Here is a 23,090-nt window from a genome sequence, read left to right on the forward strand (position 1 = left end):
CAGCAGGAACGTCTAATTCAACAATAAAAATCTTATCAACTGAGATTTGAGGGCATCTGTGGCCACTGTTCAGACTCACTTGTCCTCTCAGAGCAATGCTTCCTATTTTAGAGCACGTGGTCTGGAAGCTGTCAGGACAGGAAGTGCTTCCCTGTGCAAGATGCACCTCTCTGTGCACAGCTGTGGTCAGCCCTCTCTCTTTCATGAGTGGAGAAGGACATGCATCGGTTTCTCTGCAGTGTCAAGTATCAGCATCCTCCTCTGTTGAATGAAGACTATGTAGTGTTAGTAGTAAGTAAATGTAGTTAAAAATATTTAAATTGTGTCTTATTCACAATATTGTGAACACAACGCATTGCATGCTGAGTACTGTCTTTTTTTTTCATTTAAAGATAAAAATTACTATAATTCTTCACCCACTAAACCCACACAAATAAAGGAAAGAACCTTTCCTTTATTTCACAATAGTGAATATGAAGCACAGAGGTGCAGATGTAGTTTGTATTTCTGTCTCATCACAGAATGAGCAGATCTGAACTAGGGAATAGTTTTCCCAATAAACAGGTGTTCGCTGTCTAGTCTTGCTCTGTTTGCTTCAGTGTTCTCCTGTGAAGTAGAAATATGCATTTGTGTTTCTACAAAACAACAACCAAATGCCATAGGTTTTTGTTGGCAACTGGATTGGGATGTTCTCTCTGCTTGCTTGGCACTGCCTGGCAAGTGGCTGGTGTGCTTTCGCACAGGAGTGTTCTTCAGGTGTCAGATATTCCAGAAATCAGATTTTCCATCTTGGCATAAAGGATATTGCTGCAGATGTTTTCTGTTGTGGTTTTGGTTTTTTTTTTTTTTTTAGAGAGAGATTTTTTTTTTCCAAGAGTGTAAGTTGTGTTATGAGGTTATCAGCACATTAATAGCTTCAGTTAAGTGAACTCTTTAGTATGGAGGCTCCAGACTTGTATTAGGTGTCCTTCTTTCTCATTTTTTTCCCAAAGGGATATGAAAGGATCAGGGACTTCAGGCAGTGAGGAGACGGATTGCCTTGTTTGCTGGACCGATAAGCAATTGCAGTCAGAAGAGCAGTTGGCAAGTTTAGCTACTGCACTAAGCAGCATGGGGAAGACTTAATTGCTTCTGTGCCCTGATACGATGACTGATTCAAACCACATGCTCTAAGGCATCATGGCACCTTAATGAAATGGAAACCTAATGGAAATAAACCCAGGCATCTGAAGGATACTGATGGTCACAGGGAGTCCTTTAGAATGCTATGCACACCCCGATTCCTTCAGCCTTTTTTTGGTGGATTTTACCTGAATTCAAAAGAAAAAATAAAAGCAGTTGCTCATAACTTGGTGAAATGATGTCGCCAGAAGAAAATGTGAGGGAACAGACTGTGACAAACTGCAAACCTTTATTTGTTGACATTGAGTTGGGATTTGTTTCCTTATAGTCAGTCAAGTAAGGAAGGGTATGGAACTGCCAGGAACACGTTTTTTTTGTCTGTCCTATAAGCCCACCTTACTTAAAGAAAGAAATGAGAGAAAACAAGAAAGAGGTGTCAGCTGTTTCAAACGCACTTTTTCTTTTCCTTAAGATGACTATTTAAAGTCAAATAACCTGCTTCAGAAATACACGTGTCCTTCACCAGTTGGCTGATGATGCTGCATGGCCGTGAGCTATCCCGGGGGCGGTGGGGGCCTGTCTTGAATGAAAAGGTAATTCCATCTTTCAGAATAAGCAGTTGACTTTCCATGTTAGCTGAGAAAATATGTTGCCCATGAACAAGGTAGGGAAATTCTCCTTTGAAGTAAAAGCAGCGTTCACTTTTTCTGATCTTTATTCTAAGTGATCTTTTCTTTTTTTTCTTGTTGACTAGTATTTTCAAAGCTCCTCTATCCCTTATAACTATAGTTGCTTTACTTAAAATCAAAACCAAAACACCAAAGAAAACCCAGCAAAGGGTGTTCAGCTGATTCTTTGTTCTTCCAGACTCTGGAAAATGGACTGCCATTGTTTCAGCAAAGCTGCCTACTGCACAGTGAATTATTGAAACGCAGTCTAGTCGGGTTACCTTGAACACAGCTTTTTCCTATGAACTCTGATCCAAGCAAAGCCAGCCGCTATTCATAACTGAGCTTGTCAAGAGTAATTTCCTTTTTCTCGGGGAAAAATCCACTAACTGGTGGCAAATAGGAAACTTTCCATGGTGAATATGGGTTGCTAAATGAGATATTTATTTTTTTTTAGAAATTAATTTTCTGTTCTCTTTAAAAGGAAAAATGAAAACTAAACTACCCATCAATGGTTGAAGGAAAAAAATAAAATTTCTTCAAAATGTAATCCAAAGAGATGATGTCTTTGATAAATGGAAAGAAAAAAAGCAAATTTTACACCTTTCCCCTCCTTCTAACAGATGTCTTAACCTCTGTGATTTTTATAATTGATCTTGTTACTTGCTGTACATTGTGAAGCTGTAGCGCCTGAGATGAGGCAATTGAGAAATCCTGGGTTTCTGTGTGGGGAGGGAAGCATGGGGTTTTTTCATAGTTGTAGTAAAGAAGTTCAGCAGATGACTCAAGGTTCAAAAGTAACAAAACAGGAACATTCATTACGCCTCCAAATCTTGTAATTTTAGGAGTTTTAAATACTTGGAGTTATCAATACAGTGATAGTCTCGTCAATCTGAAAAGTGGAATCTATTTTTTGTTCCCTTTTGTGGCTGCTGTTCAGAATGGCAGTGCTACAAATGATGCAAAGTATTAGTAATTTTCCAGAAAAGCATGAGAGCTGTTCAGCAGGGCAAAGATTATAAATAAGGAAAATAGATAGGGGCAGCAGAGCAGAAACCATTCCCAGTTGCAGCAGCAGGGAAACCACATGTAGCAACAGTGTCCTACTCGTCCCTGCTCTGCAGCTCCTTTTGCATTTCAGCCCTGAGACATGAAGGGAGAGTTTCAAAGTCAGTCAACACTGGACAGAAGGCTGATAAGAAAGCAGAATTAGCACAACTCACACTTCTAGTGCTTTTCTCACCATTCAAGAGGCTTGTGGTAGAGTGCTGCCACAAGTGTGGTAGGTCAAGGCGACATAAAAGACGTTTAGACCATGGTGCTATCAGGAAGCTGGTTATTTTTTCTTAAAAGTCAGTACTGTGCTTTTAAGATTTATCATCTAACTTAAAAAAAAAACAGGGAAAAATTTATAACCTGTACTGTATGATGATCATCTCACATTTTCTCTTTTTAATGGAGAGGTCAGCAGCAGGGTTTTTCTTTTCTTTTTTGCTAGGCAGTGTACTTGATGTGACTGGATTATTTCAGGTGCATATCACGGGCTGGTGGATACAGTCCCTTTCCCTTCAGCATCTGTGAGAGGGAATTGTATCACTAGAATTCATTACAGCAGATAGTCTAAGCTGTAACTGAGTAGTATGTTGAAATAAAACTTTTAAGATGCATCAGCTAGCCAGTGTTCAGTGAAAATTTTGCTACGTCTGCAGATGAGAGAAGCTTGATAATTAAAAGAAATACTGCTTTCCAGAAGCCTGTAATAATTTTCTTGAATTTACTGTGGCATATCTTTCCTTCTCTATGTATACACTCTTTTATTTTGAAGATGTATATTGAAGAAAGTAATCATTTTCCTACCTAATTCTTGTCACATGAAGTTCTGTAAAAATATACGGTAGTGTAATGATCTCTCTTGTTTGTTCTGCCTCTGTCTTGATGGGATGTACCAGAGCAATAATATTTTATGCTCTTTGCCAATGCAGTTAAATTCTTTTTGGCTCATGGTTTGCTTTTCTGGTAACATCTTTAACATTCAGAACTCTGATATTTGTTTTAATAAGCCTCTTCTAAACTTTTTTGTTGTTAAAACTATTTTTTGTGGCCCTATACTAAAACCACTGTAATGCTAGCTTCAAGGTGTTGTGGCATTCATAGAACTTAAATGTGTTTCTGTTAGTATATGCATTTTTAAGATTTGGGCTAAAATCTGCTGCGCATAATTTCCATGCACGCAGTCAAGCTTTAAAGGAATGAGAACATTTAACCTGGGAAAGAAGACGTGAGAAAAATGTGAAACTACAGAAATACCTCATTATTAAAATAGGTTTTCCTGTGTGGTAGCAACAAAGCAATATTTTGAAACATTTGAATTGCATATCTGTGCAAATGACATTGTGTCATATGTAAAGCCGCGAACTTTCTGCATTAAGCCCTTCTTGAGAGGTAAGCACCATCCAGTCCAGCCAGGGAAGACAGTACAAGCTGGGGAGAGGCGAAAGGGTTGCTTCCCCTCCAGTGTCCTCCCAGCTTCTGACGTTCTTCAGCTTACCAATTTCCTGAGCCATACGTTGCTTCCATATCTGTGTTTAAAAGCCCTTAATAGGCCTTTCTTCTATGAAAATATCTTTTTTTTTTTTTACTTAGTATTATTGTTGTTATTGGGAGGGTTTTTTAAACCAAATTACACCTTCATCATCCGGAGCATCCTGTTGAAAGGACTTATGCATTTACCAGCACTGAATTTCTTTTAGCATTTGATTGTCTAATCAGCATTATAGGCTCCTTCTATAACTCCTTGAGGTCAGATTTCTTATCTGCTCTCATTAATATTCCCTGAAAAACATGCTACTTCACTGTTAACCCTTCTTTGTTATGCACAAGAGGTGTCTCAGCACAGATGCTGTGTGACCCTACTCAGTGTCTTGTTTCGCTAAGCAAACTAGCCATTTTATTCCTGTCCTTAGCTTCCTATCCTTTATCAGCCCCTTCTATTTATCCCCACCCCCCCCACCCCCCCCCCCGAGAATTTAGGAATGCAGGACTGCCTTTGTCACATCTTAAGTGATTGAATCAAAGACCTGTTGCAAGTTGGAGACAGCTCTCTCTGCTGATGTTGATTCTTCCCCTTGCTAGTTTTGTTCTTCATTATAGTGTCTCTAATGCTTGCTGGTTCTGGCAATCTTCTGTTCATTTTATCTATTTTTTCCTAAAGCATCTTTGACTGTCACTTCAGTTTGAGACTGGTTTTGTTTCTGACTTACACCCTCTCTGGAGGGCCCTTTTCTGTATGTGAAAGCATCCCAAATCTCCTATGGTATTTTTTGTGACGTGGTTTTTCATTCTGAGCAATCTGTAATGCATATCACTGCTCAGTTGTGAGCAGGACTTGCTCTTAGTCCAGGACACACTGAGTCTTAGCATTATAATGCGCTTGGCTGGACAGCAAGGCTTTTAACATTAGTAGAGCGGTGTATTAGAGAGGTGATGATCTGCAGTGTTATACAACGATTTCCTCTGTATCTTCTCCATATTTTTTTTTTTTTTTTAATATGTAGCACAAATGGTTTCTGGGATCCAGCATTTCAAGTCAAACAGAAGATACAGGGTTCCAGGAGCCAGAGACTTTAAATTATTCCTTAATTCCCTCCATGGTGCTCTCATGTTCAGATGAGAACTTATGTAAGGTACCGGCAGGGTCTTTTCTGCTTTACTTGGAGTTGAAAAAGCTGAAGTTAAAAGTGTTCTGTTTTAGGACTTCTAAGAAATTGAAGAGAGTCCAGAAGACAGGCTTAGAAAGGAAATACTGTAGGGAAATGTAAATCTTCATATGAATAAAAATATGCTGTGAAGCAGATGTCCTGAAGTTATTCCTTGTGTTCATCAAGATCAAGACAAAAAGTAGTTTCCTTAAATTACATTAAGGTGTTTTCTTATCAGATGCTAGTAAAGGTTTTCTGACAGTAGGAGCAGTGAAGCACTGATATGAGTTAGAGTGGATATGAACATTTTTATGAACAGATTGGACAAATGACAACCCTAGTTTAGATAAACTTGGTTCTCCCTTAGCAAAGGATGGAGTGAAATGCTGCTTAATGCCCTGGGTCAGAAGATCAGGGCAGCCTTTCTTGCTGGGACAGGCAGCAGCCGGGGCTGCGCTGTATCGCCAGGTGTGGTGAGACCACCCTGCCTGGAGGACCCTCACCTACCAGCTGCGTTTCTGTCCACTTCCAGCCCGCTGACTTCAGCCTTGTCGTCGGCTCCCAGCTAAGGCTGTCATCTGTCAAAGAATAACTTTATCTGTGCTCCAGAACTACCTTTTGTGAGCATAAATTGCTGGATGTATCTGTTGACTCGCAGCTTTTCTCGCAAGCATTTGTTGGCTAGGGTCCAGCAGCACTGCTTTAGGGAGGGCTGAGAAATCCTTGAGTTGGGGGGTACTTCCTGCTCAGCGTTTGCAGAATTGAAAATATGCCATCCCTAATTGACATTATTAAGGGCCATCATCTGAGCAGACTAATTTTCCAGGTTCCTTTATCAAGAGGTGTTAGTAAACAGAATTAACAGATGGACTGTCTCCCTGCTGTTAGTTGCCACTGGGATTCATTCTTGATTGCAGTATAATGGTCTGTGTTTTTGGTCTTCCCTGGATCTGAGCCCTCTCTAACAGGATGGTTATTTAATGCTTATACACTTCTTCCAGCTGGCAGGCACTCTCCCATTTTTTGGCATAATTTCTTTTTATTTTTTTCATGTATTTCCCATACTAAGGCAGTTCGAGGTGAAAAATACAAAAGCAATGGAAAAGAAAGGTATGAGAAGGTGCCTACTTACCACTATGATGTGATTCCGTTCTAATTGGTAAAACTGATCCTTGACAAATTAGTAATATGATTTCTGATAACTGAGAAGAGAGAAGTGTATCCACCTACGTATTTTCTCAATGTTGTACATAGTTATGAGGTAGAAAATTGGGATCTGCATATGTGTTTAATGTCTGTTACATCTAAATAGTAGCCTTGTGGGCATTGTTCATCACCTCTGCTATGTTAATGCCAGCAAAAGTTTCTATATGAATTAATAATTTATGCCTGTACTAAATGAAAATATAGATGGCTAGTAGAAGACACTGTTTTGTTAGTTGCTGCTTCACTTGCTCAGATGCCAGGAAGAAGAGCTGAATACATTGTTGGCAGAAAAGCCAGGCAAATTAGCCCAGCCAAAAAAGTCCATCAAAAAAGAAAAAAGTGGGAATTAAACTTGGCAGCCTATTTGCCTTATGTGGTCTGGGGGAGAAAATGAAAAACACATACTTTGCCAGAAAGAAGTGGAAAGTCAATTCAAAGAATCATCCTCTAAAAAAAAAAAAAAAAAAAAATCTATGCTGATGTAATGACAGCACAAATTACAAATTGAGTCTAAGCAAGCCGTAGGTTACCTTAGGCTAGCTTTAAGAAGTTAAGTTTCCTCATTAGAGCACAATAGAAAGACTTAACTGAACCAGCCTTCATATCCTAACATTTGAAAATACTTTTATCTTTTTTTCCAGATTTTCATAATAGAGTTTTCTGTTGAATAATTGTTCTCTTACAGTACAGGCTTTTTTAATTAAATAAAAAAAAAATCTCATACTCTGAAACAAAATGAAGTTTCACTGACTTGCAAGTATAAATGTCTAGCCTACTGATGATGTATGTAAATCTTAGTATACTATCTCTGCTGATATTTAGGTTTGATCTGAAGCCATCAATAGTTGCCAAGGGTCCTGTAAGCTTCTCATCCCCTCTCAAGTGCAATGTTAATGTGCTACCCTGGAGTGTGTGAAATGGAAATATTTAGTATAAGTCTGTAAGCTGTAGTTGTAACCATAGGTAAAGAAGGCTTAGCAGAAAGCTCTGGGGAGTTACAGCTTTGATGCTGCTCAGTGGTGCAGTGTGCTGGTATGCTTAGCCCATCCCCAAAAAATGGGGCAGTGAGGATGTGACCGTGCATGTTGTCTAGATTAAAGCCACTTTTGTCTGTGAGAACAGCAGTCATAGTACACATAGATAACAGCAGACGTACCTACTCAAACCTTTATGTTTGGAGGCTGTTTTGGGGACGGCAGTAAGTTCAATTTCAATCTATACATGTTAATTGGTGAAAACTCATTCCCTGGATATGAAACCTATTTCGAGGCTTTCCATGTTTTTATCACAAGTAACAAATACTTTTAAATTTTATTTTCTCCAGTCAACTAAGCACTTGCAGGCAGCACCCTCCACCCATTCTGAAGATGGCTGGTGGACTTCCCCCTGCCTGGAGGGAAGGAGACCTGTCTGGCTTGTCTTCTCCATCCATCAGGTCTCTGATCTCTGAGCTGGAGATTCAGAAGAGGAAAGCGTAGCAGTCCTACTTTATGAGAGAAAGTTCCATGCTAGACAATGAACAAAAATGCTTTTTTTTCTTTTAATTTTATTTTATTTAGGTTAAACATTGGAGAACTAGGGTTCCTTTCAAGTTTCTAAAGTGTATTGTTCTTTAAAGAAAGATTTGTTTCAAAGCAGAGACCTTTATGTTCACCTTTTTGTTTGTTTGTTTTGGTTTGGTTTTTTTTATACATGGTTGACTGGCTTCAAATCAACATATTGGTGTGACTTGCTACCCAGATCAGTAATGCCAAAGAGGGAGCTTGCTCTCAGAAAGGGAACAAAATGTCTTTGGAGCCTTTTGGCTTGCAGTAGCCTGGCTAGACGACTGATACAGAGAAGAGGTGTGGGCACTTGAAGATTGCCTCCATCCCTAGCTGTCTGTTGTTTCCCCAGAACAACTGTGTATGTGGTAACTTTTCATAAGAGTCCTTTCAGAAACACCCCAGTGAATAATCAGGAAAACATAGCAGGGTCCAATCCTCCCAGTTGTCCTTATTGTTTCCTGGGGACTCCTGGGGGCTTTCTGCAAGATGCTGGGTTGGTCTTGGTAGCCCCTGGCTACTGACAGCAGGCTGCCACCGCCCCTTGTTTCCCGGACTTTTGTTCCCCTTTTGTTAAGCCAGTCATCCAGGAGAGAGAGACTTTATTGTAGCTTGTAGGTAAACACCCCCACATGTCAAAGCGAGTGGTTGACTAATGATTTGCTGACAGAAGTGTTGGTTGTAGGAAGCATCTGAAGAACTGGAAGAGAGGAGGAGGGAAGAGAGTCTGTTTCCAGATAATAATAAGTGAAAAAATATTAAGGGGAAAAAAACCCAATACATTTGTAAGAGAACATTGCTTTGTTTTACAGGACAGCCTCTGTTTTGAACTAACCTTTAAATAAGATGGCTGGAGGACAGCAGCTTGAATCAAATGAGCTGGCCCTACGGGGTGCTTTTGCTCATCCAACACGCTGCTGCTAGGAGTCCTTCAGACTTTCTAAAGGATATTCTTCTGATCTCCTGCATAGGTTGTTACACTGCCTCCTTCTCTAGCAGTGCACTGGGCCTTACAGAAGTATGGGTGATGAGAGGGCTCTTTTCTCTTCATTCTCCAGTTGCTTTTGCTGCTGCTTTTTATCAAATATATGATTTAGCTGAAGGCAAAGAGTAGTTTGTTGAAAAAATGGTAATGAGGAGTTTCTGGGAATTACGAGAGTTCAAGGATTTATTTCAAAAAAAAAAAAAACCCCAAACATATTTCAACTCCTGACAAATATGTGGAGGAAAGGAACTTTAATACCTGCAAAGATGTGAAATGTCTGTGCGGCCTTTCAAGAGCTGTACAAAAGCATTCAGAAGTGTACGTCTTCAAAAAGAGACATGCCAAGTGAGAAAGAGTTGAAAGGAATATTATCTGTGACTGAAAACTAGTTTTAAAATGCAAATCTTAGCTCTGCTTTCAAATGTACTTTTTGTGAAAGGTAAAGCGACAACGTATCTTGAACTTTAAGCAGGAAAGTGATGGTTAAGGCCAGCTAGAAGAAGTCATCTTTGGGGATTACAGCCCGAGCTGTTTGGTGCCCCCAAGCACTTCTGTGTTTCATGTTTCTGTCCCCAAAATCCTGTCACTGGCCTCCATCTGCTGTAGCATCTGTCTTCCCGGAGCAGACCTAAATCTGTTGTATGGATTCACCAGAGTTGGGTCCATACACCAGAGTATGGACCCATCCTTACTGGATGTCTCTTATAGCTGTAGTTTTCTCTCTTGCAGCAGTTGAGATCCTCATCAGGATGAAATGTGAGGCCCAGCTCTGCTGTCTCATCAGTAGCTACTTGAGGTCTGCCAGGTAGCTAAAAACAGAGAAGTCCATGGATTTCACGGTGCCGCAGAAGAAGGTGCTGGCAGTGTGGATGGCTCTTGCAGCGGTGGCAGTATTTGGGCATAGGGAGGCAGTCAGTGCTGGGGTGAAACAGCTATGTGCTCTGGTGACCTTGAGGGAGGTGATTCTGCCCTCTACTCCACTCTCATGAGACTCCACCTGGAGTACAGCATCCAGCTCTGGGGCCCCCAACATAAGAAGGATATGGACCTGTTGGACTGAGTCCGGAGGAGGGCCATGAAGATGATCAGAGGGCTCTCCTGTGAAGACAGGTTGAGAGAGTTGGGGTTGTTCAGCCTGGAGAAGAGAAGGTTCCAAGGAGACCTTATAGCGGCCTTCCGGTACCTAAAGGGGGCCTACAGAAAAGACAGGGAGGGACTCCCTGGTTTCAAACTGGAAGAAGGTAGATTTAGAATAGATATTAGGAAGAAATTCTTTGCTGTGAGGGTTTTGAGACACTGAAACAGGTTGCCCAGGGAAGTTGTGGATGCCCCATTCCTGGAGGTGTTCAACTCCAGGTTGGATGGGGCTTTGAGCAACCTGGTCTAGTGGGAGGTGTCCCTGCCATATTGGAACTAGATGATCTTTAAGGTCCCTTCCAACCCAAACTATTCTATGATTCTAAAATGACTAAGAAATGAACTTGGTGACTGAGTCATTAAATGTGGCCTGCGTCACTCCAAGGGGGGCTTGGATGCCACCGCAGCATCACTGCAGTATTTCCATGAGCAAACCCTACGTTGTTCAGTCTTCTGGGAGAAGACCAGAAGGCAACAGAGGGAAAGAAAAGGGTTTCTGTTGCTTTTTGAGCTGGCAAGAGCCAGCTGTGAAGGGGCAATCACAGCTGGTGCAGGAGGGCATTTGGGGACAGAAACCCACCTTTTGTTTAGCTAGATCAGCTCTGCCATCTCGTGGACTTTTTCCCCAGAGTGCCCACAGCTCGCTCTGCCGCCTGCCACTGGTGTCCCAATAGACTTGTCCAGCTTACTGTTGTCTCCAGAGGACCATCATCCCACCTAGCCTGGCACAATCCACCCCACCTGGCAGCCCTCCTTGGAGTACCACAATAGGACGGGCTGGGAAGCGCTTGGCTTCGGCTGTGTTGGCAGTACTGGTTTGGGAAGTGATGCCCAGCACCTGCCCCACTCCACAGCAACCTGCTGCCAGCACCGTTAGCATAGACACACGAACAAGTACCAAATGCCTTCAGAATTTGAAAGAAACAGCTTATCTTGCTGCTGTGTGGCTCTAGTTATCCAAATACTTGATTGAGTTTGAATAGAAACATTAAATGTCACCTGATGAAGTAAAAACCTCTCTAATTAGGGTTAAAAATGTGTTGAATTATAGTTTATTTTCTGTTAAAATACGTAGATCATTTGTGCTCCTAAATAGATTTAGTAAGTTACGGTTTTATGCCTTAAAACCTTCATACCAACTATACCTTGACTTTTCAATGTGTTTCTGTAGCCTTACAGAGTAGGAAGTTGTGCTTTTCCTTCTCTTATTTCATGTTTATACTCGCGAGCCCTTTGCTGGGCTGTCATGTTTACATTTTCTTCCCCATCACTCTGCAGCCACCCAGATCTCCCTAGCTGGGGTCAGAGAAAGCAGCAGATTATTTTTTTTTTCCAGCATGATTGTCTTCAGTTCATATGATGCAACGTTGTCCTCAGGATGGAGCGGTCAGTTTGACCTCTTTACAAACATCAAGCAAGTGCGTGAGGGAACATTTTACGAGCCGCAAGAGGATTCCCGGGGACTCTCAGCAGAGCAGAATAATTTTCCTTGGCTGGCGATGGTGAGGACTAGACTGCACTGCTGACTGTAGTGGCGTATGAAGAACAAACAGCCTTGTAAGCAGGAGAGGTCACCCTAGGCTGGGCTCACTCACTGGTTTTCCACATCGTTTTATTTCATTTCCTTTTATGGGAAATTGAAAGGTATTTATTTAGGTCGCTGCTTCCTCTGTAGCCTTCATGACACACCTCAACTTCACATCTGCAACCTTCAGACTTAAGTAAGGAGCACGTACCGGGGCTGGGCTGTAAGCGGGGTCTCCTGGTTTCACAGAAGTTGCAGTATCACACAAGGGCAGGACATGGAAAGGCTTTCATATTTTTCATTTTGATTTTGAGAGAAGGAAAGGCCATTTCTTTGGCTTCCCATAGATTAGTGGATGTTTAATGGGAACATATTTGCAAGGCGTGTATGTATTTGACTTATGATTCCTCATTTAATATTGTTAGGGATACTAACAATTGCTGTACATCCATGGCAGAATCTGTTGCTCCTGTAATTTTTGGTTGAGACACTGAGGATCAAGTAATAGGGAATGCTTTGAAGCACAAGAATTATTTCCTTTTAAAAAAAACACTTAGGGGTTCCTTCTACTGCACAAAAAATGTTATTTCCCCCAGTAGTCGTAGGATGTTATATCAGGAGGAAAACAAATCAAACTCTCAAATCTACAGTCACGTCTTTTTGTATATGGTAAAGTATTTGCAATGAGTTAAAGACATTAACTTAAATAAATTGGTCGTTTTTCTACAAAAAATACTTTTAAGTTTGCTCTCTTTGTGATAGCATTAAAATTCCCAAAGGAATTATCCTTGAAATATTTTTTAATCGTGTGCTGACTTGTTCTTATGACATGTGTGAACTCACTATGGCAAATAAAACAGTTCATTTGTTATTAACTTTAAAGAAAAATGTTAATAACACAACTTTGATATATTTCTGATAGATCAGGAGTCTGGCTTGTTGATGGATTAATAGATTAGGGCACATTGTGATTTTTATATGAAAGACAATTTATGGAAGAAGGAAGTAGACATTAACAATTTACTATTTCAGCCAAAATTGTAACAACAGAAATATATCATACTATTATAAAGAAAGATGGTTTCTGTTGTTGCTTGCGGCTCCAGGGCTGGTTCCCACGCATCCCTCTACCCTGCTGGGGACAGCAGCCCAGTGGGACCTCATCAGTATGGATTGTAGCCAGGATCTGAGGAGGAATAAAATAGAATTCCTCTTTCTTTACTGTGGAGGTGTGTGATCAAAGTAGCTGTGTTTCTTTCTTTCTGTATCTTTCTTGGCTGTGTTTAAATAATTTTTTTACAAGGCTCCTCCAGTGATTTAAATGATCAGGGCTGTCATCTGTCACCTTGCAACTTTTTTTTCTCATATAAAAACCTTTCTGCCCTGAAAGATCTGTGCCCTGCTGGGAGAACGTGCTCTTACTGGGAAATGTGGCATTAATGTTGCTTGGGCTAACAGAATAACACTGCCTAGAATAATGTAATTTTACCTTAGCTTTTCATGCTCAGAAAAAAAACAGAAATGCCCGGAAGTCCCACCAGCAACCGAAGAGCACCTTCCTTCAGCTGTGTTTGAGTTTTGTACTGAGGAGCACACCTCAGGCTGAGCTTTCTTTCACCCCACCTCTTAGTTAAAAACTGTGATTTCACATCTCATGGAGCTGCATAATTATCATCAAGAAAAATCTCCTCAGAGGGGTTGGATGGTGGCTGGTGATTTATTTCACAAATTATGAATACATTAAAATAGGAAAGGTAAGCAGGTGTTGCAAATGCATCAGGACCCTCCAGCAGCTGTATTGCAGATCACAGCGGTGGTGGTAAATGGAGACTGGAAAGGGGCAATGCTTTTACCGCAGAGTAAACTTGGTGCTTCTGATGTCAGGAATGTGAAATATCTGCTGTTGTGTGGGGAAAAATTGTAGGTTCCTATGAAAGCATACCTGACCTTTATCCTAAAGCTTGAGTGCATCAACGAAGAAGGGGAAGATTTTTCTGTTTCGTCCTTTTGCATTCCTTCCACAAATTTGAAGGGACTTGCCACTCGATAGTTTAGATTTGGTTGTTTCGGTGATCCTATAGCAGTTTACTCTAAAAAGGAATACTAAAAATCTCTTTTTGACTAAATATAAGCACTTCACTTGTTAAAGCTGCAGGATTTTCCACATGAATTTACATTGCTTTTATTGTATGGATGTTTATCCAGCCCTATTAATCAAATGTTGCTTTCAGAAGGACAAGAAAGTCCCTGTTATGCTACTGGATCAGGGTATTGATACTTACTTATCTCAGGGAATATTTTCTGACTCACTGTATTCATTGTTCTTGCAAAGAAGCAGTAAGTTTCTGCGTTGTGAGTTAATGTCCCTTCACTTTTGTATAGGAGCAAGAAAGGAGGAACAGCTCTTGGTTGCATGATACCAGTGGTTTTTAAATCTTGCGTAATAATACAAACACATAATCTTTTTCTCTCTTCTAATTAATCCATTAATCAAGTGGAAGCTGGCTTGGATATAATTTCAAGTACTGTCAGTACACTATTTCAAATTTTTTTAAGTCCAAGCAATGTATGGATTCATTTCAGATCCCTGCAGGTTCTTATGCAAACTGAAAATATGTATCCCTGAAAACATCTCTGGCTTTGTCTATAGTAAGAGCACAATAAACCTTTGAAGAACTGCAATTTTTAATTCATGTTAAAAAAAAAAAAACCCAGCTATTGGTGTGATAGGAGGGACACGCTGCCTGTGCCACCTTACTGTGCCACCAGTAGATTTCTTAGTCATATTCATATCGTTGAGAATGGGGGGCTGGTTGGCTTCAGCTTAGAGCCTTGAATGTCAAAATTCAGGTCTTGACCATAATACTTTTGCTATGTATTTAAGGTAAGCCCTTCTCAGTATGCTTTAATATACTGGGGGGAACGGGGAAGATGGGTTGTTTGTATCCCAATTGGCAATTTTATGTTGTTGTCTTTGATAGTTCCTCACCATGTCGTTTACTTTGCAGCCCAGGATCTTCAGGTGTGCTTATAAATTTGGATTTACATATATGTAAGACAGAGGAGAAAACAGCAATGCACTTTAAAAAGCTTGCACACCCAAATGTGACACTAATGAAGTTAGGCATGAGGGCTGAAGTTCTGGGAAGAGCTTTTCTCTGCCGAGGTCTCAGAAGCGAATGCTGCAGCCAGAGAGGCCTGTGCCCCATGCTGCCCTGGGAGAGCAGGGGATGCTCTCCATGTCTCCCACGCTGCTGAGCACTTCTGTCCTGTTAGTCATTGGTTTGATATTGACACGTATCAAGCCAATTGCATTGTAAAAGCATGTGTCTTTAAGAATGACGATTGGTTTTGCAAAGATGAAATCGTGTCATCTTTGCTTATGTTGTCTTGCACTTCGGTTTTTTTGCCCTGTACATCTCTTTGGAGTCAGTGGTCTGCTTGTGGAGTAAGGGTCTATTAGACTAGATAAGGATAGTGAAATTCATTATTATTGGGCTAGAGTAAAGCTAGAAATGGAATACAGTTCCTCAAGGTTCGGTAGCTGTGCCTAGTCTTTGAAAAATGATAAATAGCTCTTAAGTAGATGAACAATAATAAATCAGGAAAATGATAAATACTTTCCAATAAGGCCTTTACTCAGTGGAAGTTTACACAAGAGGCTCAATCTGAAGAACACCTGAGGAATGTACAAAATTGTAATCAAAAGTGATGTATGTTTTTATATCAAGAGCAAGCAGTGTGAGTTATAGCTTAAGTTTGTTCATTCCAGTCACTGAATGAAGCAGAATAAATAAAAAAAAAAAGAAAAAAAAAGAAAAGAATTGTTGTCTCAGTTTGATTTATTCTGGCTACTTCAGATTTCCCCCAGGGTGTGTTTAGAAGAAAGAAGAGACTGAAAATAATCTCCTGAATATTTTAAATATAACTCAATATACAAGTTGATCCATGTGTCCTACTTTGAATCATGCAGTAGTCTCAATATAATAATTATGTTATTTGCAGCAAGAAAAAAAATGTGGCTTTTGCATTCTAGGACAAAATCACTTCTTTTTTTCCCCCCTCCTGAAACTTTCTAACGATATTTAGAAATAGATAAATTGACTGGTAGATGACTTTTAAGGCATTTGGTATAGCCTCAGCCCAATTCTTTGACTCTGAGATGACTGTATAAAGTATGGGATAAAGAAAACGCTTTTTTATAGAGAAAGGAAAATGCAGTATTCAACCTCTTTCTTTTTTTCTTTCCTCCCCGCAGGACATTAATGTATGTATCCTTGAAAACTACCCTGAATGTTCCAATCCCAGGTTATTTTACATCATACCATATTTCTGTGGACAACATCCAAGATGCAGGTAAATATATACAACATGTCCCAATTTGTTCAGCAATAGCTGTTGCCAACGTTTTGTCAGAAACTGGTAATAAAGAGGCAACAGTTATTTGAAGTACAAGGGAAAACTGTAAATACAATTTACCTGTGCTGTAGTTTTGTAATACGTGCTTCAGCTCTGCTCAGATGCTCGTATCAGGTCTGTATCTGAGGAATTCCAGGTTTCTATGTCTGTGTAATCATGCTTAAAACTGTGTAAAGTGCAGCCTTCTACTGCTGTAATTGAGCTAGCTCATTTGAATGTGTCTATTTATGCTGTTATTCATATTGCTTTATTATTGATACTGCTTAGTAAACTTTTATGCAATAATATGTGAATGATTTTAAATACCTTCTTTTTGTCAAATACTTTTGTATTCCTGGTCACAGCGTGTTCTTTATTAGTTTTATTCAACTTCAAGGTATTCTATTTATTTATTGTTACTGCTTCTCCGGAGTGGAACAACTGCAGATGTCTTCAAAAGTTTCTTTCAAAAGCCATACGTTCTCATAGCAGTAATAACAAGTGAAAACGTGTTCATTCTTATGTCTCAGTTTCTAAGTATCTTTGCTGTAAAATCCTGTTGGGTTTTTTTGTTTTTTTTTTTTTTGCATAAGCGACAGTATTAAGAAACAAAACAGGTTCATGACTTCATGGTCCCTTCCAACCTAGACGATTCTGTGATTCATCTTCGTTACGCTTTTTTTTTTCCAATATATTTTGTCCCCAGTTGCAAATGCTTATATTTGCACACTTAACTTATATATACGAGTAATGCCATTAATGACAGATATGCTCGAATACTTCCACAACATATCTCTATGAGATTCCCAAGCAGTGTATTGAAATACTGCTTTGTAGCTTATTACAGATCTGTCTCCTATCATGCTCTTGCACTTCCTTCAGCTACTTCCTAGTCTTACAAGGAGCTACAAGAAGGAGGATTGTAGTATTTGTTAGGACACTCTGCTCTTCCAGAAAATGGACCGCTGCAAAGAAGGTGGTAGGGAATGAAAAACCTACTCCAGGTCTGCTTTAGTGAGAGCATAAAGCAGGAAGCTTTTATGTGTGTCATGAGAAGAGCTTCTGATAAATGTTGGAAGTTCACTATCGCATAGAATTTGCAATAGCCTAATGGAGTCAGGGCAGAGGTGTGATCTCCAGCCCTTCTCAGGTAGCCTGTTCATCGTACCATCTGGGCCCTGGGAAAAAGGTAATTTCCTTTATTTTGGGACACTGGCATTATATCCCTTACCAATATGAATGCTGGCTACTGTTCCTAGGACATAAATTAATAAGAGTTCATCTAAGGAACTTAGTATTCATATGCTTGTCAAACCTAATTGTGCTTCCATGAAACTATGAGAGAAACATAAAGATGTACTGGTTTCCTGCCAGCTTCTTCCAGTGGGGAAAAAAGATAGAATAACCCTAAACTGATCTTCAAAACCATTATCGGTCAGAGCAAACAAATGCAAATCCTACAGCAGAGCCGCAGGGCCGTCAGGGGTAGCAGCAGGGAAAGGGAAGCTGCTGGAGACTTTGACAGAAGTTCAAATGAAGAAATGAAGGACAGGGTGGGAAACAGACCGGTAGCCTCCTGTGCGGTATTCACTGGGTAACAGCAGGCAGTGATTGCTCGCAGCAGTTCTGATGTGGTTCAGGGACCCCACCACCCCTTTGCACCCTTCGTCACCTAGGGAAGTCGTTCCTCCTGTGAGATGGGCTGTGATTCTGAGTTGAAGTGCAGGAATTCAGAAGTGTGAGCTTTTAAAATCTTGGTGAAAGACGTCTACAGAACTGAGTACTTCCACACAGTGATTAACCTCCTTTTAGTGTGATTGTGTTTTTACATGCCAAACTAAGTCTAGATGTTGTGCAGAGAAGCTCAGTAAACCACTCAGGTTTGATGTTTTGTTTTTTTTATGTTCTGTTGGAAATACAGCACTGAATATATTTTGATTCAGTTGTGTTCTTGGCTTGAATTTCTGAAGTAAATGCATATTTAAACTTTTTTTTTTTCCTCTTCTCTCCCTCCATTAATTTCATATAGGGAGCCTGGTGAATGGGCCCTTGAAAGAGCAAAGCTGAACGTTAATGAAAATTTTCTGCTCGTGGGCATTCTGGAGGAGTTGGAGGATGTGCTGCTTTTATTAGAAAGATTCTTACCTCATTATTTCAAGGATGTGCTTAGCATCTACAAAAACCCAGGTAAATTTTTCCATTAAAAAGCTGTTCTTATAGAAACTTGCAAAACCTGCATGGCTGCTGGAAGGTAAGAGTTTACGTCTTATTGAGTCAATGAAGAAATTTGTCTCCCTTTTAGGGAGCAGATTTGATTGATGGGAAAGGGTACGTATTCTGCTTTTATTCTTAATGTTACTGTGTGGTTTTAATTCCTGGTGCTTGGTGCTCCAGTGATCTTGTGGCGTGCCAGAAAGCTTCCCGTTTGCCACTGGAGTGGCTTTTTCTTCTTTTAGTTCTGTCATACTCAGCTCTCAAATAATTTTGTTAAAACACTCTCAAAATGGTGTCAGCAATATTTACCTAAGTAAACCTTCAAGAAACAGTTTGGGGAGCTGTGCCCTTTGGGGATTCTCCAGTATCAGGATATTTATTTTCCCTTAACCTTGACTAAGACTTGCTGTGATATTAACTAATTATGATGAAATGAACCTCCAGTTAAACTGAGGTTAAGTAAAGTACAAATAAGAACGTGTATTTATATCACTTTAAATACAGGAAACAGATTTAGGTGGACTTGACTAGAGAAATTAAAACAGAGAGCACTTAATCTAGCCCTTAATTTGCACCCCCCATCACTCAGAAAGGGTTCTCTCTTCTCTGTGTCAGTCTATCCCTCCCAATGCTTATTTATTGCTAACTTCTTTAGAAGACAGGCTTGCATCCTATGCCTAAACCAAGAAATACAGTGCTTCTGTGGGGCTGTGCGTGTCATTCCGGCAGAACTGAACAGGGAGGGGTATAACTTCCCTTCTTGCCTGGTGACTAGGTTGCATTCATGTCAGTGTGAAATGCCTACAGCTGCAGAAATGTGTTTGTACCAAGTTGTATACTAAAAGCACACGGATCAAAGATTGAATTTTGTTTGTAATGCATGCAGCTGATGTCTGTCTTTTGACTGAGAGCAGCTATCACAGTAAGCTTTGGAGCTCTCCATAATCTCTCCAAAGCTCTCACTTTGGCGAAATTATGTGTTTCTGCCCATAACCAGGAATTATGGGTGACTGACCACCGATCCTGGTTTCCAGGATGCATCTTTGAAAATTTTGTATTTAGCAATAATGCAGATATTACATGGGAAGTGTGACATTCCTCCTCTGAACATGATTTCAGTGGGCCGTTATCTGCGTGCAATAAGGCAGTTAAGGCAGCTATTTAGAAGGTGTGAGTGTTACCTTGTTGTGGTACTATTTCCAGATATAGAGCTGTTTTGCTCCATAACAGACATCAGGAGAGCATGGTATGGTATTCACATGAAAGCAGTGCCTGGTTTTGGATCAGTTATTTCTCTTTTCTTTGTAAATTAAAAAATAAAAATACCTACATTTGTAATATGTGGAAATCTTCTTAAAGGTTTGGACAATTCAGTCTCCAAGGTTTTCCCATGGAGATGTTAGATGAGAGGGAGGCAGAGGATCAATAGAAGGATGCTCTTTGCAATAAGCAGACTTCTTTGGGAATCTACAGGATTTCCTAGCTGTTCTGTGCACCACAGATTTTCATTTCTCTTACAATAGGGGAAGCTAACAAACAGCACAATAGGGTCTCGATTTTTTTCAGGGTGCCCTAGAAATTGTCAGGTGTGAAATAAGCAATCTCCCAGAATCGTTGAGTGCTGGATAATCTTTCTGTTCTCTGTGTATATTCCGATATCGGAGATTTGATCCTCTATTTCAGGGCAGTGATTTCCTTTGGGATTTCACGTGTAAGATTGGTCTTATGTCATGTCTGAACATTGATCTCTTTCCTTCAGTATTCCCCATGCAGATTAAACTTAAGTTTTATTTTTCCCATTCACTTATTGACAAGGAAAAATAGAAAGGAAGCAGTTTCCTTGTGTTAACTCTCTCTTCCTCTTTTCATATGTGCATATGTTTGTAGTTTTTTTAATTATTTTCAGGTTATTTCTGAGTTGGTGCTAATGCTTTCAAAAAACTTAACAGAATCAGCCAGAAAGAAAAAAAAAAAATAAAAATCCAAGTGCCGTGTAAGAAATCCTACATCATTCTCCTCCTTAGACCTGATCTGCAACACCCTCTGCTGTTACATCATGAAGTGCTGGGAAGAAGAGATGTTATTCTGACCAGCTGCATGGGGATGCCACAAAGCAGCAGATACTTCAGGCCAAAACTGACCTTGTGTTGCAACTAACACTTGTGGATTAAATCTATACAATTTATAGTTTTCTCTGCTGACCTGCTGATCCACCTGAGATACTCTTATGGCAGTCTTTCCTCTTTTTGTGTAAAGAAAGTAAAGCTTTTCCAGAACTTACCATTTATCAGTTGAATATATTGAGATGAGAAGACAGTGAAGGACCGTGTACAGGAAGGTGATTCACTTCCAGGTCAGTGAATCTCTGCACTGGAGTCCACTGCAATAAGTGTTTCTGGATTAGACACAATTCAAAAATTGGATTTGTAGAGCTGCTTTGAAGCAGAAAGTAACTGAAGGAAGGCAATTTCCATCCAGTGTTGCTTTAGTGGATTATGCAGATTAGAAAGCTGAGTAGGAAATTGGTGATTGCTGTCCCACCAACATCATAATATAAACCAAATTAAAAGCACCTACCTCCTACTGCAGGAAGCAAACTGCTGGATGTTATCAAACCCATAACATCACATGTGCATTTAAGATACATCTATGAGAGTTCTGGGTTAAATCCCTTCTTCTTCCCAAAGTTGGGACACTCCTCCCTCGTTACAGGTGCTTTGGGTGGGCACCAGATCACTAGGGCTTCCATCTAAACAAACTTCTTATCGGAAGCCTTCAGTATAAGTTGATGCTAACAGAAATCAGGCAATCTGAAAACTTTTCCTCATCTGTTTCATTTTAACCATACAAGCCATATTCAAGCTTCTTTGTTTCTTCTGTGTTTGTACTAAAATTTCTGAGACACCGTGTAACATTTATTAAGGAACTCTTGCTCAGTGTCCTCCTCCTAGGTAGAAGACAAAGCCTGTAGCCTTTCTACCTTCAAAAATACTTTGCTGCTATTGTTCTGAAGCAAAAGATCAGTAAAACTGTGGCTCTATTGATCAGATAGATAGTGGGACATTTAGATCAGAGAGCACAGAAATGTGAGTGTGAGTGTCTGTCTATATATGTAATGACAGAGATAACTGCTTAATGCCTTATGACTTGAGTGGTTTTATCAGTGATCCTAATGATTTGTTTTACATAAGCTGGCAGAAGGAAATGGCAGAAAGGAAAATATAAAAAAATTGAGAGTGAAATGCAGTTGTCTTGTTCAGACATTATCACTAACAGTTGGTTATTGAGATTTTTAATATATTTTGCTTGCCAGATGCTGTGTATTTATTCTGTGCTGCCTTTTTCTTTTTGATGGTGTCACATTTTGAAGTGCACACAAATTTTTCTCAAATTTGTGAGTTTAAAAAAGTTGGGAATTCTGCACGACAGGAACTTTTAGCATCAGAGGACACTAGAAGGATAATTTTCTTCATTGCCTTAATAAAAATGTTGCCTTCGGCTAATCCATATGCCAGATATTTTGACTTGTGCATTTTATAACAATGTGCAACAAAATGAAAGCTCCTTGTACAGCTAAAGTTTCCATTGGAACCTATCTGGGTTTATCTTGTAGAATACTTTAGAGCTGCAAGCTTCCTGTTTTTCTCCTTTTCTGCTCTCTCCTTGAAATTAAGTATTTTCTTAATGTTGATACCAAGTCAAGAATTGCGAAAGGACTCTTTTTTGCTGCCTGTCTTGTCCAAAATGGCAAACTCTTCCTGCCTTGACAGCCAGAACTGCCTTTGACAAGAGATCGGGGTGGAGGGCATGGGGAGGTGGTGGACAGATTGTTGAATATATAGATGGATCAATAGATGGGTATAATAAATAAATAAATACTGTGTTTACTAGATTTCTTTGCTAACACAGTAAAATTTGCTCAAAATTTTGTTTTACTTTTTTCCCCAGCATTGAAGCAGATAGGGTCCTATTGCAGAGCCTTGAATTATATTTACTTCAAAATTTGGAAGTATTCCTTAACTCTTTGAAAGGCTTGACATACTCACAGCATAACTCTACATGCAAAATCTCTCCTCACTCTCAGGAGCAGAACTGAAGGAAAAATAATTGGTCAGTCCTGTTCATTTTTGCTGGCTGTAGCTCACTTCCGTAGCCTGGCTGCTAGCCAGAAAGCAGAGAATACTTAAGCAGTTTCTTTTGAAATGGGCACGTGTGGGTTTCGTATCTTTGGTGTTTTTAAGAAGCAGAAAATACACACTATACACAGCAAAACACAGAATTTTCTCCTGCCTTGTCATCTTCTGTGGCATGGGGTAAAAGTTAACAGCATCTAATGTAAAAGAATAGGCAATAAAAAACATTTTATTGCCTCAGAAATAGCCCATATCCTCTCACCTTTCTGCAGGAGTTCATAAATTTTCTTTGGCACCAGAAGCCTTATAAAAACACTTCTTCCCAATACCAGAAAAAAAAAATAATCTTTGTTTCTTGAAAGTTACATTTTGTATGGAGAATGTGTCCATCTTACTCTAAAGAAAGAAGACTGGCTTAAGCTTTTCAAACAGTGAATTTCATTGAGTGCAATGAAATTAC

The 23,090-nt window shown here is 39.8% G+C and overlaps 1 protein-coding gene across 1 annotated transcript in view; it reads left to right on the forward strand.

Moving 5' to 3' along the window:
- The window catches only part of UST (uronyl 2-sulfotransferase), a gene marked incomplete at its 5' end in the record, with an annotated part of 166,995 nt that overhangs the window by 117,023 nt on the left and 26,882 nt on the right, over positions 1-23,090 (forward strand). Inside the window, 2 exons of the mRNA XM_082481928.1 lie at positions 16,144-16,241; positions 18,313-18,470. Of these exons, the coding sequence (XP_082338054.1) occupies positions 16,144-16,241; positions 18,313-18,470 (256 nt within the window). The remainder of the gene's footprint in view (positions 1-16,143; positions 16,242-18,312; positions 18,471-23,090) is intronic.

The sequence above is a fragment of the Vanellus vanellus genome (genome assembly GCF_965231255.1).
Source record: "Vanellus vanellus genome assembly, chromosome: 3".
Classification (NCBI taxonomy): domain Eukaryota; kingdom Metazoa; phylum Chordata; class Aves; order Charadriiformes; family Charadriidae; genus Vanellus; species Vanellus vanellus.